The 24,315-nt window shown below is 52.0% G+C and overlaps 2 protein-coding genes across 3 annotated transcripts in view; one reads left to right on the top strand and one right to left on the bottom strand.

Moving 5' to 3' along the window:
- The first annotated feature begins 6 nt into the window (after positions 1 to 6).
- On the top strand, positions 7 to 4,837 carry KCNK15 (potassium two pore domain channel subfamily K member 15). The gene is made up of 2 exons (XM_006921839.1): positions 7 to 266; positions 4,105 to 4,837. The coding sequence occupies exon 2, from the start codon at positions 4,152 to 4,154 to the stop codon at positions 4,815 to 4,817; it is 666 nt and encodes a 221-aa protein (XP_006921901.1). The 5' UTR covers positions 7 to 266; positions 4,105 to 4,151; the 3' UTR covers positions 4,818 to 4,837.
- Positions 4,838 to 9,898: 5,061 nt separating this feature from the next.
- Positions 9,899 to 24,315, bottom strand: part of RIMS4 (regulating synaptic membrane exocytosis 4) — a 46,058-nt gene continuing 31,641 nt past the window's right edge. The window contains exons 3-6 of one of the 2 annotated variants that reach the window (XM_006921840.1): positions 12,856 to 12,968; positions 12,457 to 12,558; positions 11,690 to 11,829; positions 9,899 to 10,343 (exon numbers count right to left, since the gene is read on the bottom strand). In XM_006921840.1, coding sequence (XP_006921902.1) covers positions 10,125 to 10,343; positions 11,690 to 11,829; positions 12,457 to 12,558; positions 12,856 to 12,968 — 574 coding nt within the window. In that variant the 3' untranslated portion in view covers positions 9,899 to 10,124. The remainder of the gene's footprint in view (positions 10,344 to 11,689; positions 11,830 to 12,456; positions 12,559 to 12,855; positions 12,969 to 24,315) is intronic. The other variant, XM_006921841.1, reaches the window with a different exon arrangement.

The following is a 24,315-nucleotide window of genomic DNA, read 5'->3' on the forward strand; positions in this document are numbered from 1 at the left end:
GCGCACCGCCGCGCTCGTCCTGTGCATCCTGTCCTACCTGCTGGTGGGGGCCGCGGTCTTCGACGCGCTCGAGTCCGAGGCAGAGAGCGGGCGCCAGCGGCTGCTGGCCCAGAAGCGGAGCGAGCTCCGGAGGAAGTACGGCTTCTCCACCGAGGACTACCGCGAGCTGGAGCGCCTGGCACTGCAGGCTGAGCCGCACCGCGCCGGCCGCCAGTGGAAGTTTGCAGGCTCCTTCTACTTCGCCATCACCGTCATCACCACCATCGGTGAGCGCCCCAGCACCCCCATCGGCGTCCGCTCCATCCAAAGTTGCTCACGGTGGCCCTGGGTTTGCAGTCCACCTCTGCCCCTGCCCAGCTGGGATGACTTTGGACGAGTCATTTCAGCTCGCTGAGCCTCACTTGCCTCTCTCTGCAAATGGGCTGTCATTCCACGCAGTCCGGGATGGGAGAAGTCACTAGGTCAAGTTTGCCAAGATGCTGGCATGCAAGAGTGCCCGGAAAACACCCCAGGGGCTGGGAGACAGATAAAGTGGGACAGGGAGCCCAAGTGGCTGGAGTTGCTCCCTTGCCTGGCTGCATCATACTAGCTGTGTGACCTGAGACAAGTTGTGTAACTTCTCTGAGCCTCAGTTTTCTCTTCGGTAAACTAGGGGTGCCAATAGGCCCTCTCTCGTTATTATCAAAGAAATAATATATGCAGACTGTTTCAGCAAAGGGCCTGTCATATAGAAAGCACTAAAAAAAGAAATCGATTTTTGTACTGTAATTACTCTTCTGTTACTCCTAATCTGTCTTAGTCACTGCAGTATGGCCAGTGCCTGGCACATAGTAGACACTCAGTAAATAGTTATTGAAGGAATGACTGATTACCACAAGCTTTGGACATCACCCTCGGGGATCCTGAGCACTTTCTCTGCAGCATCTGGACTGTCAGCCGTTGCCATGGCTACTGACTGGCGGAGCCTAAGCATGGGGAAGCAGAAAAGGAGAGAAGCAGGCTCTACAGGGCTCCAAGCTGGGTGCCCACCACACCCTAGGCCCCAGTTGTTGATGCCCAGGCACCCCTTTGGGCTTGGGCCCCCACTCTGGAAGCCTGCGCCTTGGAGGAAATATTTTCATAATGCTCTTGCAAGTGAATGTGAGTTTGTGGGGTTTAGCAGTGGAGTTAAAACCCTGAGTTTTTTCAGTTAACATAGACCAGAGTTCTGGTCTCTTCTCTGTTGCTCCTGCCCTCTCTGGTAATTGATTGCACCTCTCCAAGCTCTGGTTTCCTCAACTGCAAAATGCAGTTGTTCCTTCCTCATTGGGTGGTTGCCAGGTTTAAATGAGGTCAAGCATGTAAAATGCTTGGCACAGTGCCTGAGGCTAAATAGGCGCTATTAATTAGTAATAATGACAATTTATGATTTGCCAGCTGTGGGCCCAGCTCCCATTCAGCCCTTAGGCTCCCTCTTGTCAACACGGGCACCCTTGCTTTCCTATCTTGGCTCAGCTATCTTGTCACCGTGCCCAGCGGTGTGGGACCCTATCCACCTCTTCTGCTCTCCCCCTCCTTCTCTGGAGGCCTACTAGCTCGATTTGGCCTCTTCTCCTGGCCGTCCCTGCCTACCCAACACCACCCACATACATCTGGGAGAATGGGGAAAGGGACTGAATGGAAACGGTTTTGCTTTTTCTGGCCACCTGGGGGCGCCAGCACTTGCTATGTGGTCCCAGCTGCACAAGTCAGCCTTGCAGGGAGCCAGGTGCCAGGATCCAGGAGCAGGAGCACTGCTGGGGGAGAAGAGAGGCAGTGAGAAGCAGTGGAGGACAGTGGTTAATGGCCCAGGCCTGTGACCTTTGGGCACCTTCTTCCCTCTGATTCTAATTTCCTTATCTGTGTCTGGGGATATCATCACATACAGTCATTGAGAGGGTTAAATAAGATAATCCATGTAGAGTACTCAGCATGTTTAGCTATTATCATTATTCATTTCACTCTCTGCCAAAAATCCGACATAGCACCAAACAGCTGGAAACAGCACTGCCTGGCCTCATCCCTAAAGAGGTTCCTCTGTTCCGCACGTAGCACCCACCCTTCGATTTGGTTTGATGATGATGATGATGATTGATTATTAAACTTTCATTGAGTCCTAGTTTGTGTCAGGCTCTGTGCAGGGCACTAGTGACAAGGGACACTGAGAAGTGACCAGAATGGTTTCTGGCCTCAAGGAGCTCAGTCTAGTGGTGAGTAGAACCCTCCACCACCCAATAACAGGTAGGGCCACGCAATAGAAAGTGGAAATGGAGCTGTCGGTATTTAAAAACATAGTGTTGGTATTTTGATAAGTTATGTACACTTCACATGGCACAAAAGGGTACAGAATGAAAAGGAAATCTCCCTCTCATCCTGTCCCTTGACCCACAAATTCCTTTCCCTGGTTCAAATACAGTTACTAGCTTCTTGTGTTTCCATCCAGATATATTACCTGCCTATATATTTCTTTAAAACATGCACACACATATACATACACATTATATTATACACACTATTTTGTCTCTTTTTTAACTTAATATATGTTGGGGATGTTTTTGTATCAGCCCCTAAAGATCTGTGTCACCTTTTTCATGGCTGTATAGCAGCTCTTCTCAACCCCAGCACTAGTGACATTTTGGACTACATAATTCTTTGTTGCGGGGGCTGTCTTGTGCATTGCAGGATGCTTAGCAGCATCCCTGGCTTCTACCCACTGATGCCAATAGCACACAGCCACCACATCCCAATTGTGACAACCAAAAATGTCTCCAGACATTGCCAAATGTCCCCTCAGGAGCAAAGTCACCTGATTGGAACCGCTGCTGTGTAATATTCCATCATTCGGATGGCGCCGTGATTTATTTAACCAGGCCTCTATTGATGGACCTTATGTTGTCTAAAATGTTCACTATAAGCAACAATGCTTTGGCGATAACCTACATGCATACATCACTTTGCACATGTGTGCGTTTTGGAGGACTAACTTCCACAAGTCAAAGGGGTTGTGTATTTTACATTTTGGCAGATGGGGCCAATCTTGCTAGAGGAGGCATATTCTGTTGAGGAAGGTCTACCTGGCTTTTCTTAGCTCATGGGACCCTTTGAGAATACCATGAACGCTTTCACTTCTCTCTCCTGGAAAAGACACATATCCATTCTTTCCAAGATTCAAAGAAGCCCATTCAAGGTTAGAGCCCCTTAAACAGTTGAGAGGACTCAGTGAAGAGTTGCTACAGCAGACTGAAGAGGTGTTTAGTGAGAGCTGACTTGGAGAAGGATCTGGGAAGAAGTGGACTGGGGCAGGGCAAATAGGGCAGTAGGGGGTGGAGTATGAGAAAAGGCTTGTGGGGGTGGGACATGCTGACTGGGGAAACAACATGGGGTGAGGCTGGAGATCTGAGAAGGATTCAGATCACAAAGGAGTTCAGACACAACTGAGAACTAGGACTTTCCCCTGTGGGTACTGGGAGCCCCGGAAGATTTATTTTTTTAAATCAAGACATAATTTATGTACAGTCAAACTCACCGTTTTTCAGTGTACACTTCTACGAGTTTTGACAAGTGAAGACCTGTTGCATAACCGCAGCTACGCTCAAGACAGAAGAACACTTCCGTCACCCTCCAAAATTCTGTCATGCCGCTGTGTAGTTAACCCCTCCTCCAGTCTCAGTGACTGGCAACCACAGATCTGTTCTCTGTCCCCATAGTTTTGCCAGCATGTCATTTAAATGGAACTATGCGGTATGTACCTTTTGAGCTTGGCTTCAGCATAACACATTTGAGATCCATTCTTTGTTGCTGCAGGTAACTGCAGTTCATTCCTTTCTATTGCCCCAAAGAATTCCATTGTGTAGATGTAGCGCAGGTTGTTTATCCGTTCCCCAGCTAGGGGACATTTGGGTTGTTTACAGTTTGGAGTGATTATGGATAACCATGCAAGGTTTTGGAGCCAGGGAATGACCTAGTTACAACTAGCACTTTGAAGATGCTCTGCTGGCTCTGGGGGATGGGCAGACAGGCCGAGGGCGACAGTGTTGTTAAAAGACGCTAGGCATTCATCGACCCTCCCCTCTGCTCTCCCTTCAGGGTATGGCCACACCGTGCCAGGCACGGACTCGGGCAAGGTCTTCTGCATGTTCTATGCGCTCCTGGGCATCCCCCTGACGCTGGTCACCTTCCAGAGCCTGGGCGAGCGGCTGAACGCGCTGGTGCGGCGCCTCCTGCTGGCGGCCAAGCGCTGCCTGGGCCTGCGGCGGCCGCGCGTCTCCACCGAGAACATGGTGGTGGCCGGGCTGCTGGTGTGCGCGGCCACTCTGGCCCTCGGGGCCGCAGCCTTCGCGCACTTCGAGGGCTGGACTTTCTTCCACGCCTACTACTACTGCTTCATCACCCTCACCACTATCGGCTTCGGCGACTTCGTGGCGCTGCAGAGAGACGAGGCGCTACAGAGGAAGCCGCCCTATGTGGTCTTCAGCTTCCTCTACATCCTCTTGGGGCTCACGGTAATCGGCGCCTTCCTCAACCTCGTGGTCCTGCGCTTCCTGGCAGCCAGCACCGACGCGCCAGAGCGTGCTGCCCGCCGCGCCAGCCCGCTCCGCCTGGGGGCGCCCGAGAGCCATGGCCCCGCTCTGCCCCGCCGCCCGCCCCGCCCCGGGGGCTCCTCTTCAGTCTCCTACCGCATCCACCAACTGGAGATGTGGGCCCGCGACAATCTAGGCTTTTCGCCCCCCGCGAGCCCGGGGGCTGTGGACAGCGGCGGGGCAGGCAGGCCCCTATCCCAGAGGCGGAAGTCCATCTGACAGCCCTACCCCAACCGGGGGTCGATCCCAGAACTGAGGGTCTGAGTTCCAGAATCAGTGCACCACTCTCGCCTGCGCTTGGAGAGGCGCGAGGGGCCGTGGACGTAGTGCCGCAGTCTTCTGCCACGGGCAGGTTCTCATTCCCTTCTGTGGCTAGCCCCTCTCCTCTCTCCAAAAATATATTAAAGTCGCAGCATAAGCACAGGCATGACTGTAAAGTCACCCAGTAGGTGCAAATCCGTGTCGTCCAGATTGTTTTAGGAGGGCGTGGCCACATCAGCCACCTAGGAGAGGCTCTCCACAGATCCATGTCACTAGCTGCCCTCCAAAGTGGAAACAGGTGGCTAGTCTTCTGTTGCGTGAAGAGGCTGGTTTTCTGTGTTATAGGGAAAATGCCTGATTTTCAACGCTAGAATCCTACCAGTGAGGCCAGCTGCTCACACTATGAGAAGCACGGGGAGGAGAGGGACTGACAGGAACCATCTACCACCACCCAGTGTGGACGAGTGGGCACAATTCAAACACTTTCTCTTGCTCAGCATGTAGAGAGGAATTGGCCCGTGTGTGAAGGAAGCACATTCCTCCACTCCCCAAGCTGATGCTTTGTCCTTGGCCAGCCCTACTTCTGGAGGGAGGGGTCTTGCTGACACCTACCATGTTGCTGGGGCCACCTGGATGCAGCTGAATGCTGTGCAACAGCTCTTTCCTGAGAGCTGTGAGATCTGGGTCCTGCCAGTCACCTGCAATGTGACCTTGGGGAATCTCATCCCCTACCTAGGCCTGTTTCCACATCTGTAAAATGACTGGGTTCATCTGGAATACTGCCCCCTCCTGTGCACCTCTGGAAGGGTTCCTGGGATTGCCCCTGAGGGGGCATACAAAAGCCCATGGTGGGACATGCTGGCATCCACAGCCCTCAGCTCCTTAAAACACCAACTGCCCTTAGCTTCCCAGATAGAACTGTCTGAAGACAAAGCAGAGCAAGCCAGTTTAGAAAAGCCAAAAACTTTAATTTTCAACATGAGCTACGTGGTCATGAACACGCGATCCATTCCAACCCAGGGGCCCCAGAAACCCTCCCTCCCCAGAGGCCCCAGTGGCTCCTGCTCCCGGAGAGGGAATGAGGGAGAGGTGGGGGGATGGAGAGGCCCCAGCCTGAGGACCCGGGGTCCAGCCTTCCTGCTACCCCCCTCAGGAGGCAGTCGAGTGACAGGGCTTCAGATGTGATGTCTAAGGCCCCCGAGTGCGAGTCTCCACTTTGCTCTCACAGAAGTTATGAGGAAAATGGCCACGTGCGGTCAGCCTCTGCTCAGGGTTTGTGAGTCAGGTGAGCGCATGGACATGAAAGCTCCCTATCTGCTCTGAGGGGCCGCTGTAGAGACACAGGGCCCTCCCAGAGCGCCGCGGGAGACAGGGGAACAGGGATAGCTCGGTCTCCTGGGCCTAGCACAGAGCTGCTGCTCAATAAATAAATGCAGGTGGCCTTGCCTGACGCAACAGCTGTGCTCCACATGGAGTGGGTTCAGTGCTGTTTCTGAACACCAAAGTGTGCCCAGGAGCTTCCGGTTTAAGGAACTGGATGGTGAATCAGCTTGTAAAGTGCATAGCCACCCCCTAAACTGCTTTCCCTCTCAGCGTAGAAGAAAGAGCTCTGAACTGCTAGAGAACTGAGTTCTAGTTCAGACTTGCCCACTAACTCACGGTGGGACCTTAGCAGGTGCCTTCCCCTCCAAGGGCCTCAGCTTCCCCCTCTTAATAAAGGTTCCACCTACTGCCTAGGGGCTCCTGTGAGGGTACGCGCACGGTAAAAGCACTTTGAAAATAAAAGAGTTTGAAAAGCACTACAGGAAGATCAGATATTATTACATGTGAAGGTTTTGTGAGAGTTTTCTTAAGATGAGGTGTAACACAGCCACCTCCTACACAGCCCCAGGCAGCAACTGGTGCTTCTTAAGTCCTTCAAATTGGTCCTGGAGGGTTATGGTCTCTTGGTGGGAGCCCCCGCCCACTGTTGAAGGCCTGGATCAAATCCTGTGCACCCTCAGTCCGCTGGACCAGACCCTTAAGAGAGCTAGGTCTCCATGGCAACCCTCTTCCCAAACCTGGGCCAGAAAAGTTACTAGCCCATAGAGATGGAACTAAGCAGGGCTGGTGGCCCAGGGCTTAAGGGCCAAAAATACTCATTATGGCAGACATGCCCTGGAGCAATGGTCCCCTGTCCCATGAAGGAAGGAAGCACGACGGAACCCCTGTTCTGTCCCCACCACTCTCTTGCTGAGGGGTCTTGGCACGTCACTTTCTGTTTCCTTACCTCTCAGATGGGCTACAATTTGCCCCGCCCAGCTTTTCAAGGCCACTGGGAGACTCTACTGAGAGAAGGGAGGAGGAAGGGTCGTGAGAAATGGCGACCCCACCTCATCCTGCTCTGGCTCCAGTTCAGCCTCAACAGGAGTAGGCCCAGGCTGGGGGTGGCACTGAACTCACCTCACAGGTGACCCCAGAGGCGGCTCTTCCTGCACTGGTCTCCTCGCCTGTAAAATGGAAATGACTTCACTAATGTTCCCAAAGCCCCTTTCTCTTTAGTATGAAAAAAAGATTCTGGAGAAGGAAAGTGGAGACGACTTCTCTCCCACGCTACCCCTGCCTGTGACCTTGGCCCAGAGATTGAAAAAAGAAACCATCCCCTAGAGACCCCAACCCCCCACCACCCCAAATCCCCCCAGCTCCACCCTCTCTGACCTCTCCAAACGGTGGAGTTTAAGTGCAAAAGATCTGACAGCAGTGGGGCTGGGCTGGGCTTGAAGGTTCCCAAAGCTACTCATGACCACGGTTGCCCCCTCCCCAATCCCCCATCCCTTGGTGAGGACAGACGATGGTTCTCAGCCAAATGGTCAGAGCCCCTTGGAAGGGGCGCACGTGCTCACAACCATGATACAAAGAAACTGGGCTCCAGCCCCCACCCGCCCCACCCTTCCAGGAGGTGAGCTGAGATTTCACAGAACAAACAAGAAAGTCAGTGAGGGGGCCCTCTGGGACCACCCCCAGGATGTTATTGCTTTGGAGCTCTCTCTCTCTCTCTCTCTCTCTCTAAAGGCTGTGCCTACACCAGCGGGTGGGCTCAGGCGGTGGGTACCGAGCCCCTGCTCCCTCTGGTTGGGACAGCCAGGTTCTGCCTGTCTTTGAAAACTACCCGTGAACAACCAGAGTGGTAACCTCCTCCATGGCTGCAGAGAGAGAAGATGCTCTCCTGGCTCAAAATATTCCAAATGGCGAGTAATAAACAAACAGCAGAGAAGTCACGCTGGTTGAAAAAAACAAATGGGGAGGGGCTAATTCTGGGCCTCAGGTGCCAGTCCACTCAGAACCCCGGTGCCTCCTGCTCCCGTCTTGGGGTTCCACCCCCACAAACCCAGGGAGCTCTGAAGGCCTTCTAGATGAAGGGGCCTCTCCATCGCCCCTTCCGAGTGCAGTGTGAGTAACTCCACGGAGGCAATCAAACTCAACCAGACTTTAAAGGATGCCCAGGGCTCAAACAGGCTGGGTGGTGGTGGGGTGGGGGGAGGAATTCCAGGGGAAGGAATCGCCTGGTCTGTAGCCTAGAGTGAGACCAGGGACAAGGTGCGACCAGACACAGCTGGGTAACCTCAGTGGAAAAAGATCCCCTCTAATGGAGCCCAGGCGCCCTCCACCAAGGCTCACATCCTCAGGAGTGCTTCAGAAATAAAAATCAGTACCAAGGATAATAGATCAGAACATCTGAGTATAGTAGGCGGCTCCAGCTACAACCCTACAGGGGGAGGGGCGGGCAGGGGGAGGAGGAGGGGCTGGCCTCCAGAGCCCCAGGCCCAGGCCAGCGAGAAGATGGTAGTCTCCTGGAATGTACCCGTCTCCTCTCCACCCCCCACCTGGGACTCTGTGAGAACTATGTGCGAGCTAAGAACAGGCCCCAGGGCTTGGGACACTAACTCTACCCAGCTAACCTGGACTACGCCCTACACAGCAGGGACTGGGTAATGAGGGGTGGTGGGCTGCTGGGTGCCTCCCAGGGGAGGTGGCAGAAATGTGCTTCTATAAAGAGGGGCCAGCCGTGTCCTCCCCAGCATGCAAAAGGGCTTCTGTAGGCCCCGGGGAGGGCTGGGCCGGGAAGGCAGCTACCCAGGCCTGCTAGAGAAGGAAACTCCCAGTTGGACTCATACCACCTCCTCGCTCTCCCTCTCTCCTTGAGCCAAGGTAATTGAGGCCGGGGCAGTGGGTTCTGCCCTTAGTACACAGGGTTTGTTTAAAAAGACTAAAATAGGGGAGCTCTGTTGTCTCCCCAGACCCCTAGCCTGGAGGCAGAGGGGTAGACAAGATGACCTTTGACCTCATCCAATAAGCAGGGATTCTCCTATTTGGAAAACCCTCACCTTGGCACCACCAGTCCCGATCCCAGCTTTCCCCAGACTCCTTCTCCAATCCAGCACCCCAAAATGCAGAGATGGTGAGCTCTCTGGGCTTGGGGTTCTGGGAAATCAGGGTCCCGCAGCTCCTCCACCAAAACCCGGATGAAAGAGTTCTTTCCAGTCCAGCAATTTCCAGAGTAGCTTGTTGCAATCCCACGGAGCAAGGCACCCTGGGGGTCTGTGCCAGGCCCTGGGCACTTCTTCCTTTCCTTTGGTCCCTGCCGGACCCCAATTCCTAGAGCCACTGGAAGAGGGTCAGGCAGGAGGGGACAGACAGATGGACTCAGACAGGCTGCGGCAAAGCTCCTTCCACGGGCAGGCGGAGGGAGGCCTGAGCTCCTCTTCAAGTGGGGGGCGCTGGGCCCCCCGGAGCTGGCTCCGGATCCTTGCAAAGCTGCCCCATCAGCTTCGGGGCAGATGTAGCTGCCTGAACCCGGTGCCGCAGGAAAGACACTTGCTGGTAATTGGCACCATGGAGATGGCCGCTGGGTTCTGGACTTGGCTCTGGGCAGCGAGCTTTCAAGGACGCACAAAAGGGGAGCAGTCAGACAGAGTCTGGGGCAGGAGAATGGTTTGCTCTGCCACCTCAGTCTTTCCCTTCTCCAGATTGCAGCCACATCCACCAGTCAAGAACCGGCCAAGTCAAAAGTGCAGCCAATCCCGTTGGGAGAGGAAAGGTCTCAGGGGACAGGAGGCAAAGAAGGGGTGAGGAGGGTCCCAAGGGGGGCAGGTCTCCCCATTCTGCTTCCCCGCTGTAGGGGAGAACCCCATCCTCCTCTGTTGAAGGTGCTCCTAGGCCTGGGGTCCCAGGTTGGGGCTGGGCAGTCACCAGGCCATCTCGGGGAGCCCCTCCCCATCCCTGGCACTAAGATCGCTCACCGCAGGGCCCCACGGTGCTCTCGAGGGACAACTGGGATGCCTGCCGGAGCAGGGGGCCTGTGGATGGGTCCACCATGGAGGAGGTGGGGAAGAGCTTGTACCAGCCCACGGCCAGGGTGGTCAAGTCCAGCTCCTCCAGCAACACGCGGGCCACACCCATGAACTGCTTCCGCTCCATCCGCCCATAGTTCCCCCACACGATCACCTGCAGGGCAAGAGACACAGTGTTTCCAACCCTCCAAGGCCAGAACCAGACCCTGGGGTCACCCCCGCCCCCAAACACCTCAGAGTCCTGTGGGTTCGACCGCCTGGAAATCACTCAAATCTGACCACGTTTTCCTGGCTCCGGTGCTACCATGGTTCCTCGCCCGGCTTCCTGCCTCCAGCCGTGCCTTCTCCGCTCATTCCATCCTCCGCATTCCCCATCTCTGAACCCAGGTCTTGACTGACCTTGTATCATGAGTTCCCTACCTGCTTCCCCCATGGGCCCTCTGCTTCCAGAGCCTCGGAAACCGGCTCCTGAAACATGGACGGAGTCTGGACAGCCGTCTGCTTGTTTCACACTGTGTTCAAACACCTCTAGACTACAGGGTTTCTCCAAGCTTTTGTGACAGGGATTGACAGACATTTACATTCTCGCCTGTGCACACATGGGCTTCACAACTGAAGCAAGTGGCCCACCACAGAAGACTTCCCTTACTAAGAGCGATAAATGTTCTCTTTTCTATTCCATTCCATCAAAGAAACATTTGCCGAGACTGGCTAAACTGATTTCGCAACTCACTAATGGGTCTCAACCCACAGGCTGAAAAACCCTGTCCTAGACAGGACCCAGGCTTCCCAGTTTGGCAAAAGTCCCATTGTCTTGGCAACCTGTCACGCCATGGCCCCATCCTCATTTCCTCAGCCCACCCAGGTGAGGAGTGCAAAACTGGGGTACAAGCCAGAGGTGCCCAAAGGACAGCTCCGAGAGAACCGGCATGTGGCTCCTGCAGGCGTCTGGCCCGGGCCTTGCCTGTACCCACAATAGGTGGCCATTTCTAGCTCCAGCTTTGAGTCACCGCTGGGATCCTCCTAATGGCCAGAGGGCCAAACACCTGTCTGGATCCTCAAAAGGCTCCCAGTCTATTATCACTGTGCTCTGGGCTAAGGCTCTTAGAGGTGGCTGCTGTTGCTGCTGCTGCTGCTGCTGCTGCTGTTGATGATGATGATGATGACGGAAGCCATTTGTAGAGCACTTACTACAGGCCAAATTTGCAAATACTTTTCTTGCACAAAGCACACATTTCACTGTTACTGTCACTGTTGTCAGTAGGTACTAATAGTGTCCCCATTTTACAGATGAAGAAGCTGAGGCTCGGAAAGAAACTGGTTTGAAGTTGCATGGCAAGTTGTGCAACTCTAATCAACCACCATGCTCCACTTCCTCTGGGTTAGGCCCTCCCCGAGGGGGCCTCCCTCTCCCTCCGGGACTGCGCACACGCATGCGCGCGCGCGCGCGCACACACACACACACACATGTATGCGCACGCACACACGCCATGCCCTCACCTGCAGGACTTTGCCCTGGGGACTCTCAGGAAACAGCAGCACCTGGTTATACAGTGGGTCCAGCGACTTGCGAGCGACTTTGGTCTTCTTCTTGGCAATGCAGATGCCATTCTCCAGCAAGTAGGCCTTGATGTAGGCCGCTGGGGACAGAGGCCAGCAGGGTGAGTTCTAGTGTGGGCCCCAAAGAATTGGCAAAGGGCTCGGCAGAGGGAAGCCACCAACTCACTGCTGGGGATTGAAGCACCCCGTGGGGTGTGGGGAGGAGGTAACTCCAGCAAGTGGGGTGGTGGGTATGGGTTGTGGGGTGCGGCCATGGTTGTGTGGGACCTACTCCACCCCCTTGGGTAGTCTTGCCTGCCTCCTCACTTCTTCTGCTCACCCTGTAGTCACCTGTTTCCTCTGTCTCTGACTCACCCACCCTTTCCCTGGCTTATACATTCATTGCTATCTATTCACTCAACAAATGTCTGCTGAGCACCCACTGTGTGCCAAGCATCCTAACAGGCACTGGGGTATAACCATAAACAAGAAAGATGGTCCATGTTCTCCAGGAGCTCAGTCCTGCAGGGGAGGCTGACAAGGTCAGCTGATAATCTCAACTGGGTCCCCAGAAGAAACCTTGACTCACCAGTTCTATGAGTCACTAGAGATGAAACAAAGGGGTCCCACACAGTGGGGCTCAATTTTCTCTCTTCTAGATTCAGGTATCCCTCCAGACATTCTCCCTGACCTCCACCCCTGCCTCGCAGACGGAAGGCATCCCACACCTGGCAGTGTCTTGGAGCCTGGCTTGGCCGTCAGTCCCCGAGCCTGGATAATGTCCACTTCGAGCTGACCATTCCGCTCCTGTAAGCCGATCTCGACGTCCCCTGCAAGAGCCCCCAAGACGAGACTAGGAAGCAGCTTCAAGCCTAAGTCAAGGACTCAGATCCTCCTGCTCCCAGCCCAAAACAAGAGCAAAACCAACTCCCACACCAAATGCCTGGGCTCTGCTGAGGGCTTGGCAGGTGTGGACCAGGCTCCAGATTGGGTGTCAGCAGATGCAGCCAAAGCAGAGGGGAAGAAAGCAGAGATGCAGAGCTTCTGGTGGGACCGCCCCCTTTGGAAGAGGATGCAGGGCTTCTGGCGAGACCCCTCCCTTTTGGAACAGGTCTTAGGGCACTCACCCATCGGCGTGGTGGCCAGGGTCTGGCGGCCCACAAACTGCGCTGGCCCCATGCTGCCCAGGAAGTCACTGAACTGAGCGTCCGATGCCAGGCAGACTCCTCCATAGTTAAGGCTGCAAGAAGGAAGAATGAAGCAAAAACAAAAGTTCCTGGAGCTGACCGAAGGCTATGACGAGTCGGAGGTCAGTTCTAGAAGGTGCCTCATGCTATGACGATTCTGTCCACAACTATCACCCAGCCTCAGGCGGATCCGTGTCCTGTATCTCTCACCTTCTTTCTATCTTCATGGCCCTAAAATTCCAGCCCCGACTCCAAAATTCTAGGGCTTAGCTTTTGTGTCCTGTACCAGCTCCCTATGTCTCCTCGCCAAGCCTTAGGTTTCACCTCTGTGAAATGGGTATGGTGATACCTGCCTCTTGAGGTGGTTGGATGATGCTTGTCAGTACTTGGCTCAGGCTGTTTAGTGCCCTGGTACTCAAAGTGTGATCCAGAGGCCATCGGCATCGCCCGAGAGCTCATTGAAACAGAACTGCACCCCACTCCACCCCCAGCTGCTGAGTCAGAATCTGCTTTTTAACACGAGCCCCAGAAGACTTGTTCGCACCTGACAGATTGAGAGGCACGGGACCAGCCGCTTGGCCTCGGAGGTCTGCGTTAGTTGTTGCTGTGGGCTGCTCAATGTTTCCCCCTCTTCCTTTGGGAATAAGACCTAAAATATCCTTTGGGGGGCCTCTCCCCAAGACATTGATTCCCATGGAGCAGAGCAGACCTGGCTCCAGAGGCTGGTATGAGCTCGGCCTGGCCAGTCAGGGTGTTCCTTCCCTTGACCAGTGTGAGTGGCTCAGAGATGGGCTTGTGCCCCGATACAGCCCACAAGAATCTAGCCGGGAATATTTCTTTGAACTGTAGGGAGTGAGAAGCTCTCTTCCACCAGATGTGAACCCAAGATAGAAAACTGGAGTCTTCGGCAGTTAACCTGCAACTCTCTAGAATCCATGAACGAAGCCGTAAAACTGCTAGCATTGCATGAGCTCCCGGATCAAGCTCTGCCTGAAGCGAATGTCATTTTTTTTTTTTGTTACACAAGCGAATAACAACAGCGACAATCACAATAATAATAAGATATTTTCCTTAAGCCAATTTTAGTTTTCTCTTTCCCATGTCTGAAATGAAAATGATAATGTTACCATCTCCTAGGTCTGTTGTAGCAAATGAGATGAGGTATCAAATACCATGCTTGATGTACCTCTATTGTCTTTAGGAGCAAACCACCACAGAAAGTTTTTGTTTTTTTTTTTCCACTTTTAGCACTATTATCCACATGAGGATGCCAAGCCTCAGCTGGTCTAAAGCCCTAGAGTGCACAGGGCAGAGTCAGTATTTGAATACAATACTTCTAACACCAATCCCAGATGACTTTCCACCTGCGTGCGTTCCAAGAGTAACAGCTAGCTTTTAATAAGCACCTACTGTATACCAGGTTTCACAGAGCAGCCAAGGAGGTCTTTGAGTAGGAGGAGGAAGCTGCCTTGGGCCTCAAGAGCACTGCATGCTTTGGTCACTGCCCTGGGAGTGCCCCATGAACCACCCCAGCCAAAGCTCCGCTTTTGGGCAACCTGCTGGGATCTTGGCCTTGAAGGAGCAGGAGGAGCTTACAAGAAAAGTTGGCTTTCTGGCTCTGCCCAACATGGATGCTCCCTTCTGCTTCCGGACCACTCAGCTACTTTATCTTTCCCAAAGTTCTTCAGAGATGACAATCCAATCGTGGTCCTCTCTTCCTGCCTCCAGGTCTCCACAGTCTAGACGTGCTCCCTCGTGCCCGAACCAGATCTTTCTGACATTATACCTAATTGTTAATTCACAAAATCCCATAGTTGGCAGAGGATTCGCCCACTTGCTCAACAGACAGTTACAGGAGAAAGTTCTCTAACCCAGCAGATGAGAAGACTGAGGTCTGGAGTGAGAAGGACACCTGCCTGTCTATAGGATGGTCTATATGATGCAGCGCTTGCTGCTAACCAGGCTACTTCCCGATTCAAGTCGCCCAATAGTATTTTGCACCTTTATGTATAAAATTCCAAGCAAGGTACTGAAGGGATCAAAGAAGACCCTGTATACAACTTACCATTTTGCTAGGCAAACGTGTTGCTCCTAAAGAGGTGATTAAAAAAGACAACATAACGAGGCACAACCAGTCCCCTACCCACTCACACCGGACTGGGCACCCAAGTACCAAGCCCTACTATGGCTCAGCACCCTGCCAGGCTCCAGGGCTACAAGGCTGAACAACGCAAAGTCCTGCCCTCATGGACTGTACATTCTGGTGTGACTCTTGTAGTGGTTCTATTGAAGGAGGCATGCTTCTATTCAGTTGACATGCAAGGACGCTGAGGTTCAACAAAGGAAAGCCACTTGCCAAAGGTCACACAGTGAGAGGGTGGGAGAAGCGGGATTTAAACCTTGGTCTGCTTGTGGAAGCCACCTTTCAGCTGGCTGCCCCGGCACACGATATCTTCCCCTTGTCTGGGACCGATCCCAATGCATGGCGTAGGCTCCCGGAAGCCCGGTGTGTGTTTCTGAGCCTGGTAAACACTGTGCGTTCATTTCCTCCTGGGCACACAGCTCAATCCACTTCCGAGCCTTGTAAATAACTGTGGCCAATAAATATAAGCTGCAGGGATGTGGTCCACTTCCAGGCCTGGCCTGTACAAACCTCCCACATACTATCTCTCATGCCTTAAAATGGCTACTGTCAAAAACAAAACAAAATTTAAAACACAAAACAACAACTGCTGGCAAAGATGTGAAGAAACTGGAATCCCTGTGCACTGTTGGTGGGAATATAAAATGGTACAGCCCCTGTAGAAAACAGTAAGGCAGTTCCTCAAAAAAAATAAAAATAGAACTACCATGTGACCCAGCAATTCCACTTCTGGGTACATACCAAAAAACAAACAAACAAAAAACTGAAAGCAGACTTTCTAAGAGATATTTGTACACTCGTGTTCATAGAAGCATTACTTACAATAGCCAAAAGGTAGAAGGCAATCCAAGTAACTGTCAACGGATGGATGGATAAGAAAGGTGTGGTATACATCCACGACGGAATACTATTCAGCCATAACAAGGAAAGAAGTCCTGACACATGTTACAGCATGGATAAACCTTGAAGATGTTATGCTAAATGAAATACGCCAGTCACAAAAGGATAAATACTATACGATTCCACATATACGAGGAATCGAATTCATAGAGACAGAAAGCAGAACGGTGTTACCGAGGCTAAGAAGCGGGGGAGTCAATGTTTAATGAGTACAGAGTTTCCCTTTAACAAGAGGAGAAGAATCTTGAAGATGGATGGTGGTGAAGGTAAAATGGTTACGACAGTAAATTTGATATTGTATGTATTTTACCACAATTAAAAACAAAAACAAAAACTTCTCACATATGATCTCTCTTCCCCCATCAACGTCGCTGGCAGAGGGTCCTGAGGCCCTGAGGATGGTGAAGCCGCAAGAGAAAAAGGAGCCTGGGGCCAAAGGACTAGAAATATCTGTGTTGGCAAACACCTGTATTGACGTTTGCATGAATAAGAAATCAACGTTTTTATGAAGTCATTGATTGGAGAGGCAGGTTATTGCAACTGGCTTTCCTTAAACCCAGTGACCTTGTCTCCTGGCCAGAGCTGATGGGGTCGAGGGGTAGACACTGGACTCAAGCTCAAACAGACACTCTCTGGGAAAACAGAAAGAGAATCCCAGAGGCTAAAAGTCATGAGAAACTGAGCCATGTGAATGGTCTGCCCTCGCAAAGAGTCCCAAACTACTAGCTGGCCAGTCCTGGCAGCTCTGCTCTCCTCAACCACGTGAGACATCCCAGCACTGTCCCCCCAAATTGTTTTTACTTAAGTTATCAGCAGAGTTGCTGGCAAGATAATAATTTGACACTTTAGCCTGCACGCTTTTCATTTTCATGATTTTCTACCTCCCCCTGCCACCCTTTCCCCACTCAGGCAGTAGCCAGAGAAGAAGACAGATTCTTGGCTTTTAAGCTTCAAATCCAAGAAGAAACAGACCTAGAAGGATAGGTACAAAATTAGGCTCTCCTGGCCCCAAACAAACAAAAAATCCCCAGCCTGGGAGGGCAGAAGATGTCAGGCAGGGACAGAAGGGAGCTGAGATGCTGGAGGATCCTCGACGAAGGTCTGGGTCCCTGGGCTGGGCTGGGCTGAGGGATGACAGGAAGTCCCAGCTAGGCTTGGGAATGTGAAAGCAGAGGGGACTTGTGCCCATCCTTTTATTAGGTGGAGCTGAGAAAAAGGCACGATGCTTTGCAGAAACGGCTGCCTGGTGTCTTGTCAAGTGAACCTGTGAGAGTCTGAGGCTCTATTGTCCCTCCAGGCACCAGAGGGGAACATATGTTCCCACTGTACCCGAGAGAAGGCCAAATCAAGACAGAAGCAGAGTGGTATTTGAATCCAAGCAGTTGGGCTTCTGAATCTATTTTCTCAACAATTATGCAACAGTATCATAGAGAAAGTACGCGAAAAATAATTTAAATATCTGGGGACGGAAGTGTGTACCATCATTCTTGCAAAACCAAAGAGCCTTAATTAACAGCACCACGGCTAAGAACTAGACTCTCTTGCAAAGGCTGGTGACACAGCCTTTCCTCCACAGCCCCGGCTCGTTTCCATCCCACCCTCCTGGCCATCTGAAGGGCTCAGGAGGGGTCCAAGCTCCATTCTGTAAAGAGGGTCTGGTCTCCAAAAGCCCGAGAAATAGCGGTGTCTCTTGAATTCCAAGTCACTAAAGGAGCACAGCCTCCCAGACAGAGTCGGCCTTCTGCAGCCTGAAATTGAAAGTTTCCTCCAACATCGTCATTGTCTGCTCCTTGGTTCCTGGTGGGACTGTGAGCAGACAATGGGGAACTGGCAGGCCTGGTAATTAGCAGTAATTGTTTATAATATCTGGGAGGCTGCCGGATTTCCCATCCCAGGGTGCCTCGCTGGCTGCCAAGGAACCAAGCAGACACCCCAGAAACCCTGGGTGTGTTATCGCATCCTCCATGGGGCTGGAGGAAAGAAGAATACAGAGGTGGCAGGTCCCTGTTGGCCAGAGAACCGACTGCATCAGACACCCTGCTACACTTTGGGGTCTTCCCAGGAGCAGGACGAAAGACAGAGGATGTAGTCAAGATGCTTCTACTTCTCGCTAGACAACCGCTTGTTGTATGACCTCTGGCAAGTTGCTGTGGTCTCTGCACTTGAATCTTATCTGCAAATAAGACCACACCTACCTAATGAACAGTGCGCAGCCATTCCATTGGTGGGTGCCTGTGCTGTACCAGTGTTAAATGTACTGAAAATCTGTGCCCATTGGATCCATTTGCAAAGGGGTAGGAAAGAGCTTGCTGAACTGTTAAGTACTATATACGTGCTACTATGTAGACCATGCAGTGGGAACTCTACAGTAGTTCAGGCCCGAACCCTCCAGCTAGCCCCAAAATGGGAAAATATAGTGGTTAAGACGACTTTGGCACAATACGGACCTTGAGTTCCAGTGCTAAGTAACCTGGGGTAGGTTTTATAAGCTCTCTGAGCTGCTGTTTCCCACATATAAAATGAGAATATATTGTGATCACCTTGCTGCTGAGTTGCTGGGGAGAATCCATGAGGTAACACAGGCAAGGCGCTTAGCAGAGGGCCTAGCATGCAGTATTTGCTGAATGAATAAAGAATTGCAATCCCCTGGCCTGCTGGTCCCTGCTGCCCAGCCAAGGAGAGCCTCTTCTCCCTCTTCATGGCATTTTCATGGCACTTCTGATTCCAGATGTGTTAGGAAGTGCAAAATCTGGATGCCTGAGACCAAGCCCAGGCCATCTGGGGTTGGGGGAGGGGGGCGGCAGCTGGTTCTTCCTGGGGGCACATGCCATGCAGAGGCCTGAAACAGGATTACAACTCATATTCTGCTGGCCTTTTATTTTGTGTTAATGGTAAAATGAGATTACCTCCATTTCAAATCCTGTTAGTTTTGTTTGAAGAGCTGAAACCCATATTTTTTATTATTAATCTTCGAGTTCAGTTTGGCCCTGGACTTTCTGTGCTGTCGATGGTTAGAGAAGTAATTGGGTTATTGGGGGGTTGACTCTATTCTCTTTTCCAGACCTGTCTCAACTGTGTCTGGAATTAAAAGGCTGCATAGCACATGTTTACGAGTTATACGGTTCTGAAAGGTTTTAGTGTTTTATGGGCTCTCTGTCCATCCAATTGCCGCCTGCCCCACATGTCCACCCATCCGTCCACCCACCTTCCCCACAGACTGTAACAAGAAATATACGTTCCAAAAAATTACTGTGCGATGCAAAATTCTGCAATAAAAATCACAGAGTTTACGGGAGAAATGGGGTTAGGGGTGCGACACCCAAATATTACATCATTATCACATCCAAAAAAAGAAAAAGCCAGGAACATAGTAAAAATGGTAGCATAATCTTATACACATTAAATGGTTAAGAAAAGCATAAATACTACAATAAATATGGTACTTTACCTTGAAGATGACTTGAAGTTTGTAGAAATGAGTGTCAGAAGGGTTGTAGCCTAAGAGTTACTGCAAAGGGGGGAAGGAGGGCAGTCGAAATGGAACGGGAAGTTGTAACACCAGGTGTGGCCGGGATAACACGCAGGAGTTGAGGGAGTGGGGAGATATTCGAGGTGTGTGTGTGTGTCCTACATGGGGGCAAGTTTCTGTGTTCACCAAGTGTTTCCCGTGGATAAAATCAGACCTGAGCAAAGGCAAAAAGTGTGTGGTACTCAAATTATTCCCTAATACTTCAACCACGTTGGAACAAATTCACGTTTTCAAACAAATGTTATAGCAGAGTTGGCTCCACACGGGGATACACAACATCGCGCAAGCCTGACTCTGGCTTGTCCAGCATTCGAGATGTGTCCAAGCCTGCCCCTCCCCCCACCTTCCACCATCCCTCCCCCCACCCCCCGCCCTAAGAGTGTGGCTCACAGGCATGAAGCCAAAGATTCGATTTTTTTATTGTATTTATCAAAAACTAGGTCATGAGCCAAGCACTATAGTACTAAGTTATCAATATTAACTCATTTTACCCTCATTTAACAACTCCATGAAAGCTAGGTACTTGTTATCAATATTTCACCGAAGGAGAAATCAAAGCACAGAAATGTTAACTAACCCAACCAAGGTCACTCTGCTAGTAAGTGGCAGACTTGGGATTTGAACCCCAGGAGTCTGGTCCAGAGTTCATGTTCTAAACCACTCTGCTATACTGTCTCCATGTGCCTTGAAGAAGCCATAGCCTTGCCCAGAGCAGAGCACAGGGATTTGCAGTTTGTGCTTCCCAGTCAGGTAGGCCTGGATTTGAATCCTGACTACCCCGCTCACTAGTTGTGGAGACGCATTCTTCACTTCTCAGAGCCTGGGTCTCCTTTTCGGTGAAGTAGGAATGAACAATGAATGATAGGATACCTCCCTGGTGCTGTTATAGTATTAAATGAGGTAAACTTCTCAGAACAGAATCTGGCACAATCAAATGCTCAGAAACCACTAGTGCTTACAAACCCCCCTGTCTTCTAGTCCATGGCCACATCTAGTCCTGGTTTTGTCCTTCAGGCACGATGACTCCGTTAAAAGCAGAAGCAGGGAAAAGAAAGAGTATTCTGACTATACTCACTTGGCCTCCTGGGCCTTTGCTGATTAGGAAAGAGCCTCGGCAAGAATGAGTCCCTGAGCCCGGGTGCAGTGGCCCTGCCATCAGCTCATACTCTGCTTTCTAGGGCTGTGGGCACAGTGACCCAGACACCCAGGGAGCTGGATGCTGATGACCCAGACACCTCGGGACAACAAGGAGCAGAGGAAAGGGGCAAGAGGGGTGCTGGCAGCCACCTCTGAGAGCTGTGGGCCCTGATCCTGATGGAGACTGCGGGGAGGGAGAGTGGAACGTGTGTGTGCCTCTATTCAAAGTTCCGACCCCTAACTCATTAAAATGTGCAGAGGATCACCCAGGGCCTGGCCCCATGCTGGGCAGGCACCTAACCCAGTGCCTAGACAGACACACAGATGACAATTTCAATAGAGTAGGGGGTGCTGTGGAGGTAGGGGGTGGGCAGAAGGGGCTGTGAATGCGACTGATACAATCATAGGACTCGCAGACCATGCTGTTCCATGTCCCCTGCCCACGTCCAGGGCAGACATTGCTAATCAACCTGAACACTCATGCCAAGCCTGGACTGTGCTCCAGAATCTTTCTCAACATAGCACACTCCAGGGAGCCACTATCAATTAACTGACGCTGGCACATGAGATAAAGCTTATGTGCCAGTTCTTAGCTGAGATCTGGAGGAGGGATGAGTCAGAGGGTGGAGAGGGGGTAGAAAAGGGGGTGCCAGGTAGAGGGGGCAACATATGAAAGGCCTAGAGGTGAGACAGAGGGAAGCGTAAGAGGTTCAGGGTGCTGAAGCGGGGACACGTGGCTGGGGACTGGCAGAGGCTGGCAGAGGTCAGAGAAAGTAAGTGCTGAGTGACATCCTATGGAGTTTAGACCAAAAACAGAAATTGCAGGTATCCGGGCAAGAGTGATAAGAGGCCTCACCAAGGGCGTGGGGATGGGGAGAAATGGGTGGAAATGAAACGGCAGAGCCCAATCATAGATGGGCTCTAAGGATATGGAGTGTGAGAGAGAGGGAGCCACCTGGGAGGACCCCAGGTTTCTTGTCTGGGCAGCCAGGAGATGGTGGCACTCTGCAGCCAGACAACGTAGCAGGCTCTGCTGGTCTCCTCGCTTCCATACCCACTGACCCTCGCCATGTCACGCTGACTTCAAACTGCCAGCACATGTTTTCCTGCGGTCCCCGAGGAATTCCTCTGGCCTCCAGAGCCCACTGTGCTGCAGGCGAGTCAACCAGTAACTGATGAGGGTGGGAGTATAAATACTTGAACTCCCTCGCCTCCTGGGGGATGACTCTCAGACGCATGTCCCACACTGGCTCCCATCAGGACGAAGCCCCGGATGCTCACAGTGGCAGCTGGCTTCTCGACACACACGTAACTGGATGCCGTCCCTGCTCCCCCTCTCTCATGTGCTCCTCTGCCTTGGGTTTCTGGAATTACCTCCCGTGAGCAACCTGCACTCAAATCCGTGTCTCAGGTCTGGTTCTGGGGAACCAAAACTAAAGCAGATGGTCCAGGCAGTATCTCAGGTTTCAGCGGGGGGTGTGGGGGGTGTGGGGGGCAGGTCTAGTGAGGTACTGTTCTCATGGCCCTTTTTCAGGGTGCTTGAACCCCTACCCTTTGTCTGGGGAAGATGGGCCTGCTGGTGGGGAGCAGAGGTTGGCTGGTTGCCAAACCCACAGTTGTTCCCTTCCAACCTTGACATTCAGAACCCCAATTTTCAATTAGGCAGAAAGGGGCTCAGGGAAAGAAAGTCCTTCCCCAGCTTCAGGAGATAAAGCAGAATCAGTCCGGTATGCTGAGGTCTACAGAGGGAAAAGATGGAGGGACTTGGGGACCAGAAATCCTGACAGATGCAGCCATTAAATGAGGGAGAGTCCAATATAATGGTTAAAGGCAGACTCCAAACGTCTGAATTCGAATTCCAGCATTTGGAGCCACTTACTAGCTGTGTGACCTTGGGCAAGTTAATTCACCTCTCTTGGCTTCCATTTTCTTGGCTGTAAAATGGGGATATTAACATTCCCAGCGTCATCAGGTTGTTATAAGAATTAAACAAGTCAATATATGTAAATGCACTTAGGGCAATGCCTGCACACGGCCAGTGCTCTATACGTGTTAGCTCTAGACCATTATCACTGCTAAATCGGGGCCACTCAACCTTAACATGCACGTGAACCACCTAGGGACCCTGTTAAAACAGATTCCGATTCGGGGAGTCTACGGTCAAGCCTGAGATGCTGCACTTCTACCAAGCTCCCAGGACCACGTCCTGAACATCAAGGACTGAAGCCACTGTTAGCTGGTACTGTGTAACCTGGAGCCCGAGGACCTTCACTGACAGACAGAACGGCCCGACCCATATGTACCAAGACCTGGGAAGGATGTAGCGTTTCCAAAGTTCTCTTTGGAACTTTGCAGCTCTTACCACGCTCCAGCTGCTGGTCAGAAGAAGGCAGGGTCCCGGAGGTGCCCAGCCCAACTGTCTGGCACACTGTAGATGTTCGATCCCATTTGCCGAAATGAAGATCCACGTGAGAACACCCCTGTGCCCACTTGCAGGAATACACATGGTGACTCAGTGCCTGAGGCCGACAGACCTGGAAGTGCCCAGGGCCACAGGCTTGTGGGAGCTGCTCAAGAGCACTGGCTTCCCATAAGCCTCAGCTGGACTGGCAGAAGCCCAAGAGGAGGACGGTCACACCTCCTCCTGTTTCAGAGCCTGGCATCTGGGTCCTGCCAGTGCCCAAAATACCTCTAGAACAAGGAGGAGGCCAACCACATCTCCAGGTCCCCACCTGTCCCTTCACCGTCCCTTCCTTACCCAGGTGTTGAGCAGGGTAGTAGCACCTGGCTGGGCTCAGCCCCTCTCAAGAGGGCAAGACTCTGCCCTCTGCTGATCTCTGTACCCTCTAACCCACTCAATCTTCCCTCAATTGGGCTCAAGACACCCACCCAAAACCTTTTAATAATAATGATCACAGCCAACATTTATCCCGTGCTTACTCTGTGCTACTTACTTTATAGACACGATTGTATTTGGGAGGATCACTGTATCTGTTAGGATGCAATTGGCCTCAAGGAGCAAAATACCCAACTAACAGTGGCTGAGTTAACAATAAGCAACGATCATCACAGCGAATAATAAACATCGCCTGCTATGCGCCAGTCACTGCTCTAAGTGCTTTCACATATATTATTTCATTTATAACCCTCACTCAAAAACTTTATTAGGGGTCTGTGCTACTATTGCCCCCTTTCTGTAGATGAAGAAACTGGGCTCAGAGAGGAAATGTAACTTCACCAAAGTCACACAGCTACTAAGAAGCTGAAATGAAGTACAGACCAAAGTTGACTCGAGTCCTGGCTTTGAATCTCTCTGTAATGTAAGTAGGTCCCTGGCCCCTTAAAACACACAATAGCAAATGGCACAAGAGCCACCTCCCAAGCACCTGCCATGTGTAGGCATCGCATTCCTTCTGCACAATACCCTCCTATGCTGCTCCCCTTGGAGAAAGTTGTGTGACATCACTGAGCCTTTATCTCCTATTCTATAAAATGGTAATATGGGTTTGACTTCCTGTTGCTGCTCACTGCACCACACTGCCGTCCCGTGACTGGTCCTCTGATCTGCCTGGAAGTCAACAGGCCAGTCTGCTGGCCTCCTGAAGCCTAGGCAGGCCAAGGAACACACCTAACCAAGGCCACTCAGTGTCAGCAGCAGAGCCAGGACTAGGACCCGCACCTCCCGACCCCT

This window comes from Pteropus alecto, unplaced genomic scaffold (assembly GCF_000325575.1).
Source record: "Pteropus alecto unplaced genomic scaffold, ASM32557v1 scaffold45, whole genome shotgun sequence".
Lineage (NCBI taxonomy): Eukaryota > Metazoa > Chordata > Mammalia > Chiroptera > Pteropodidae > Pteropus > Pteropus alecto.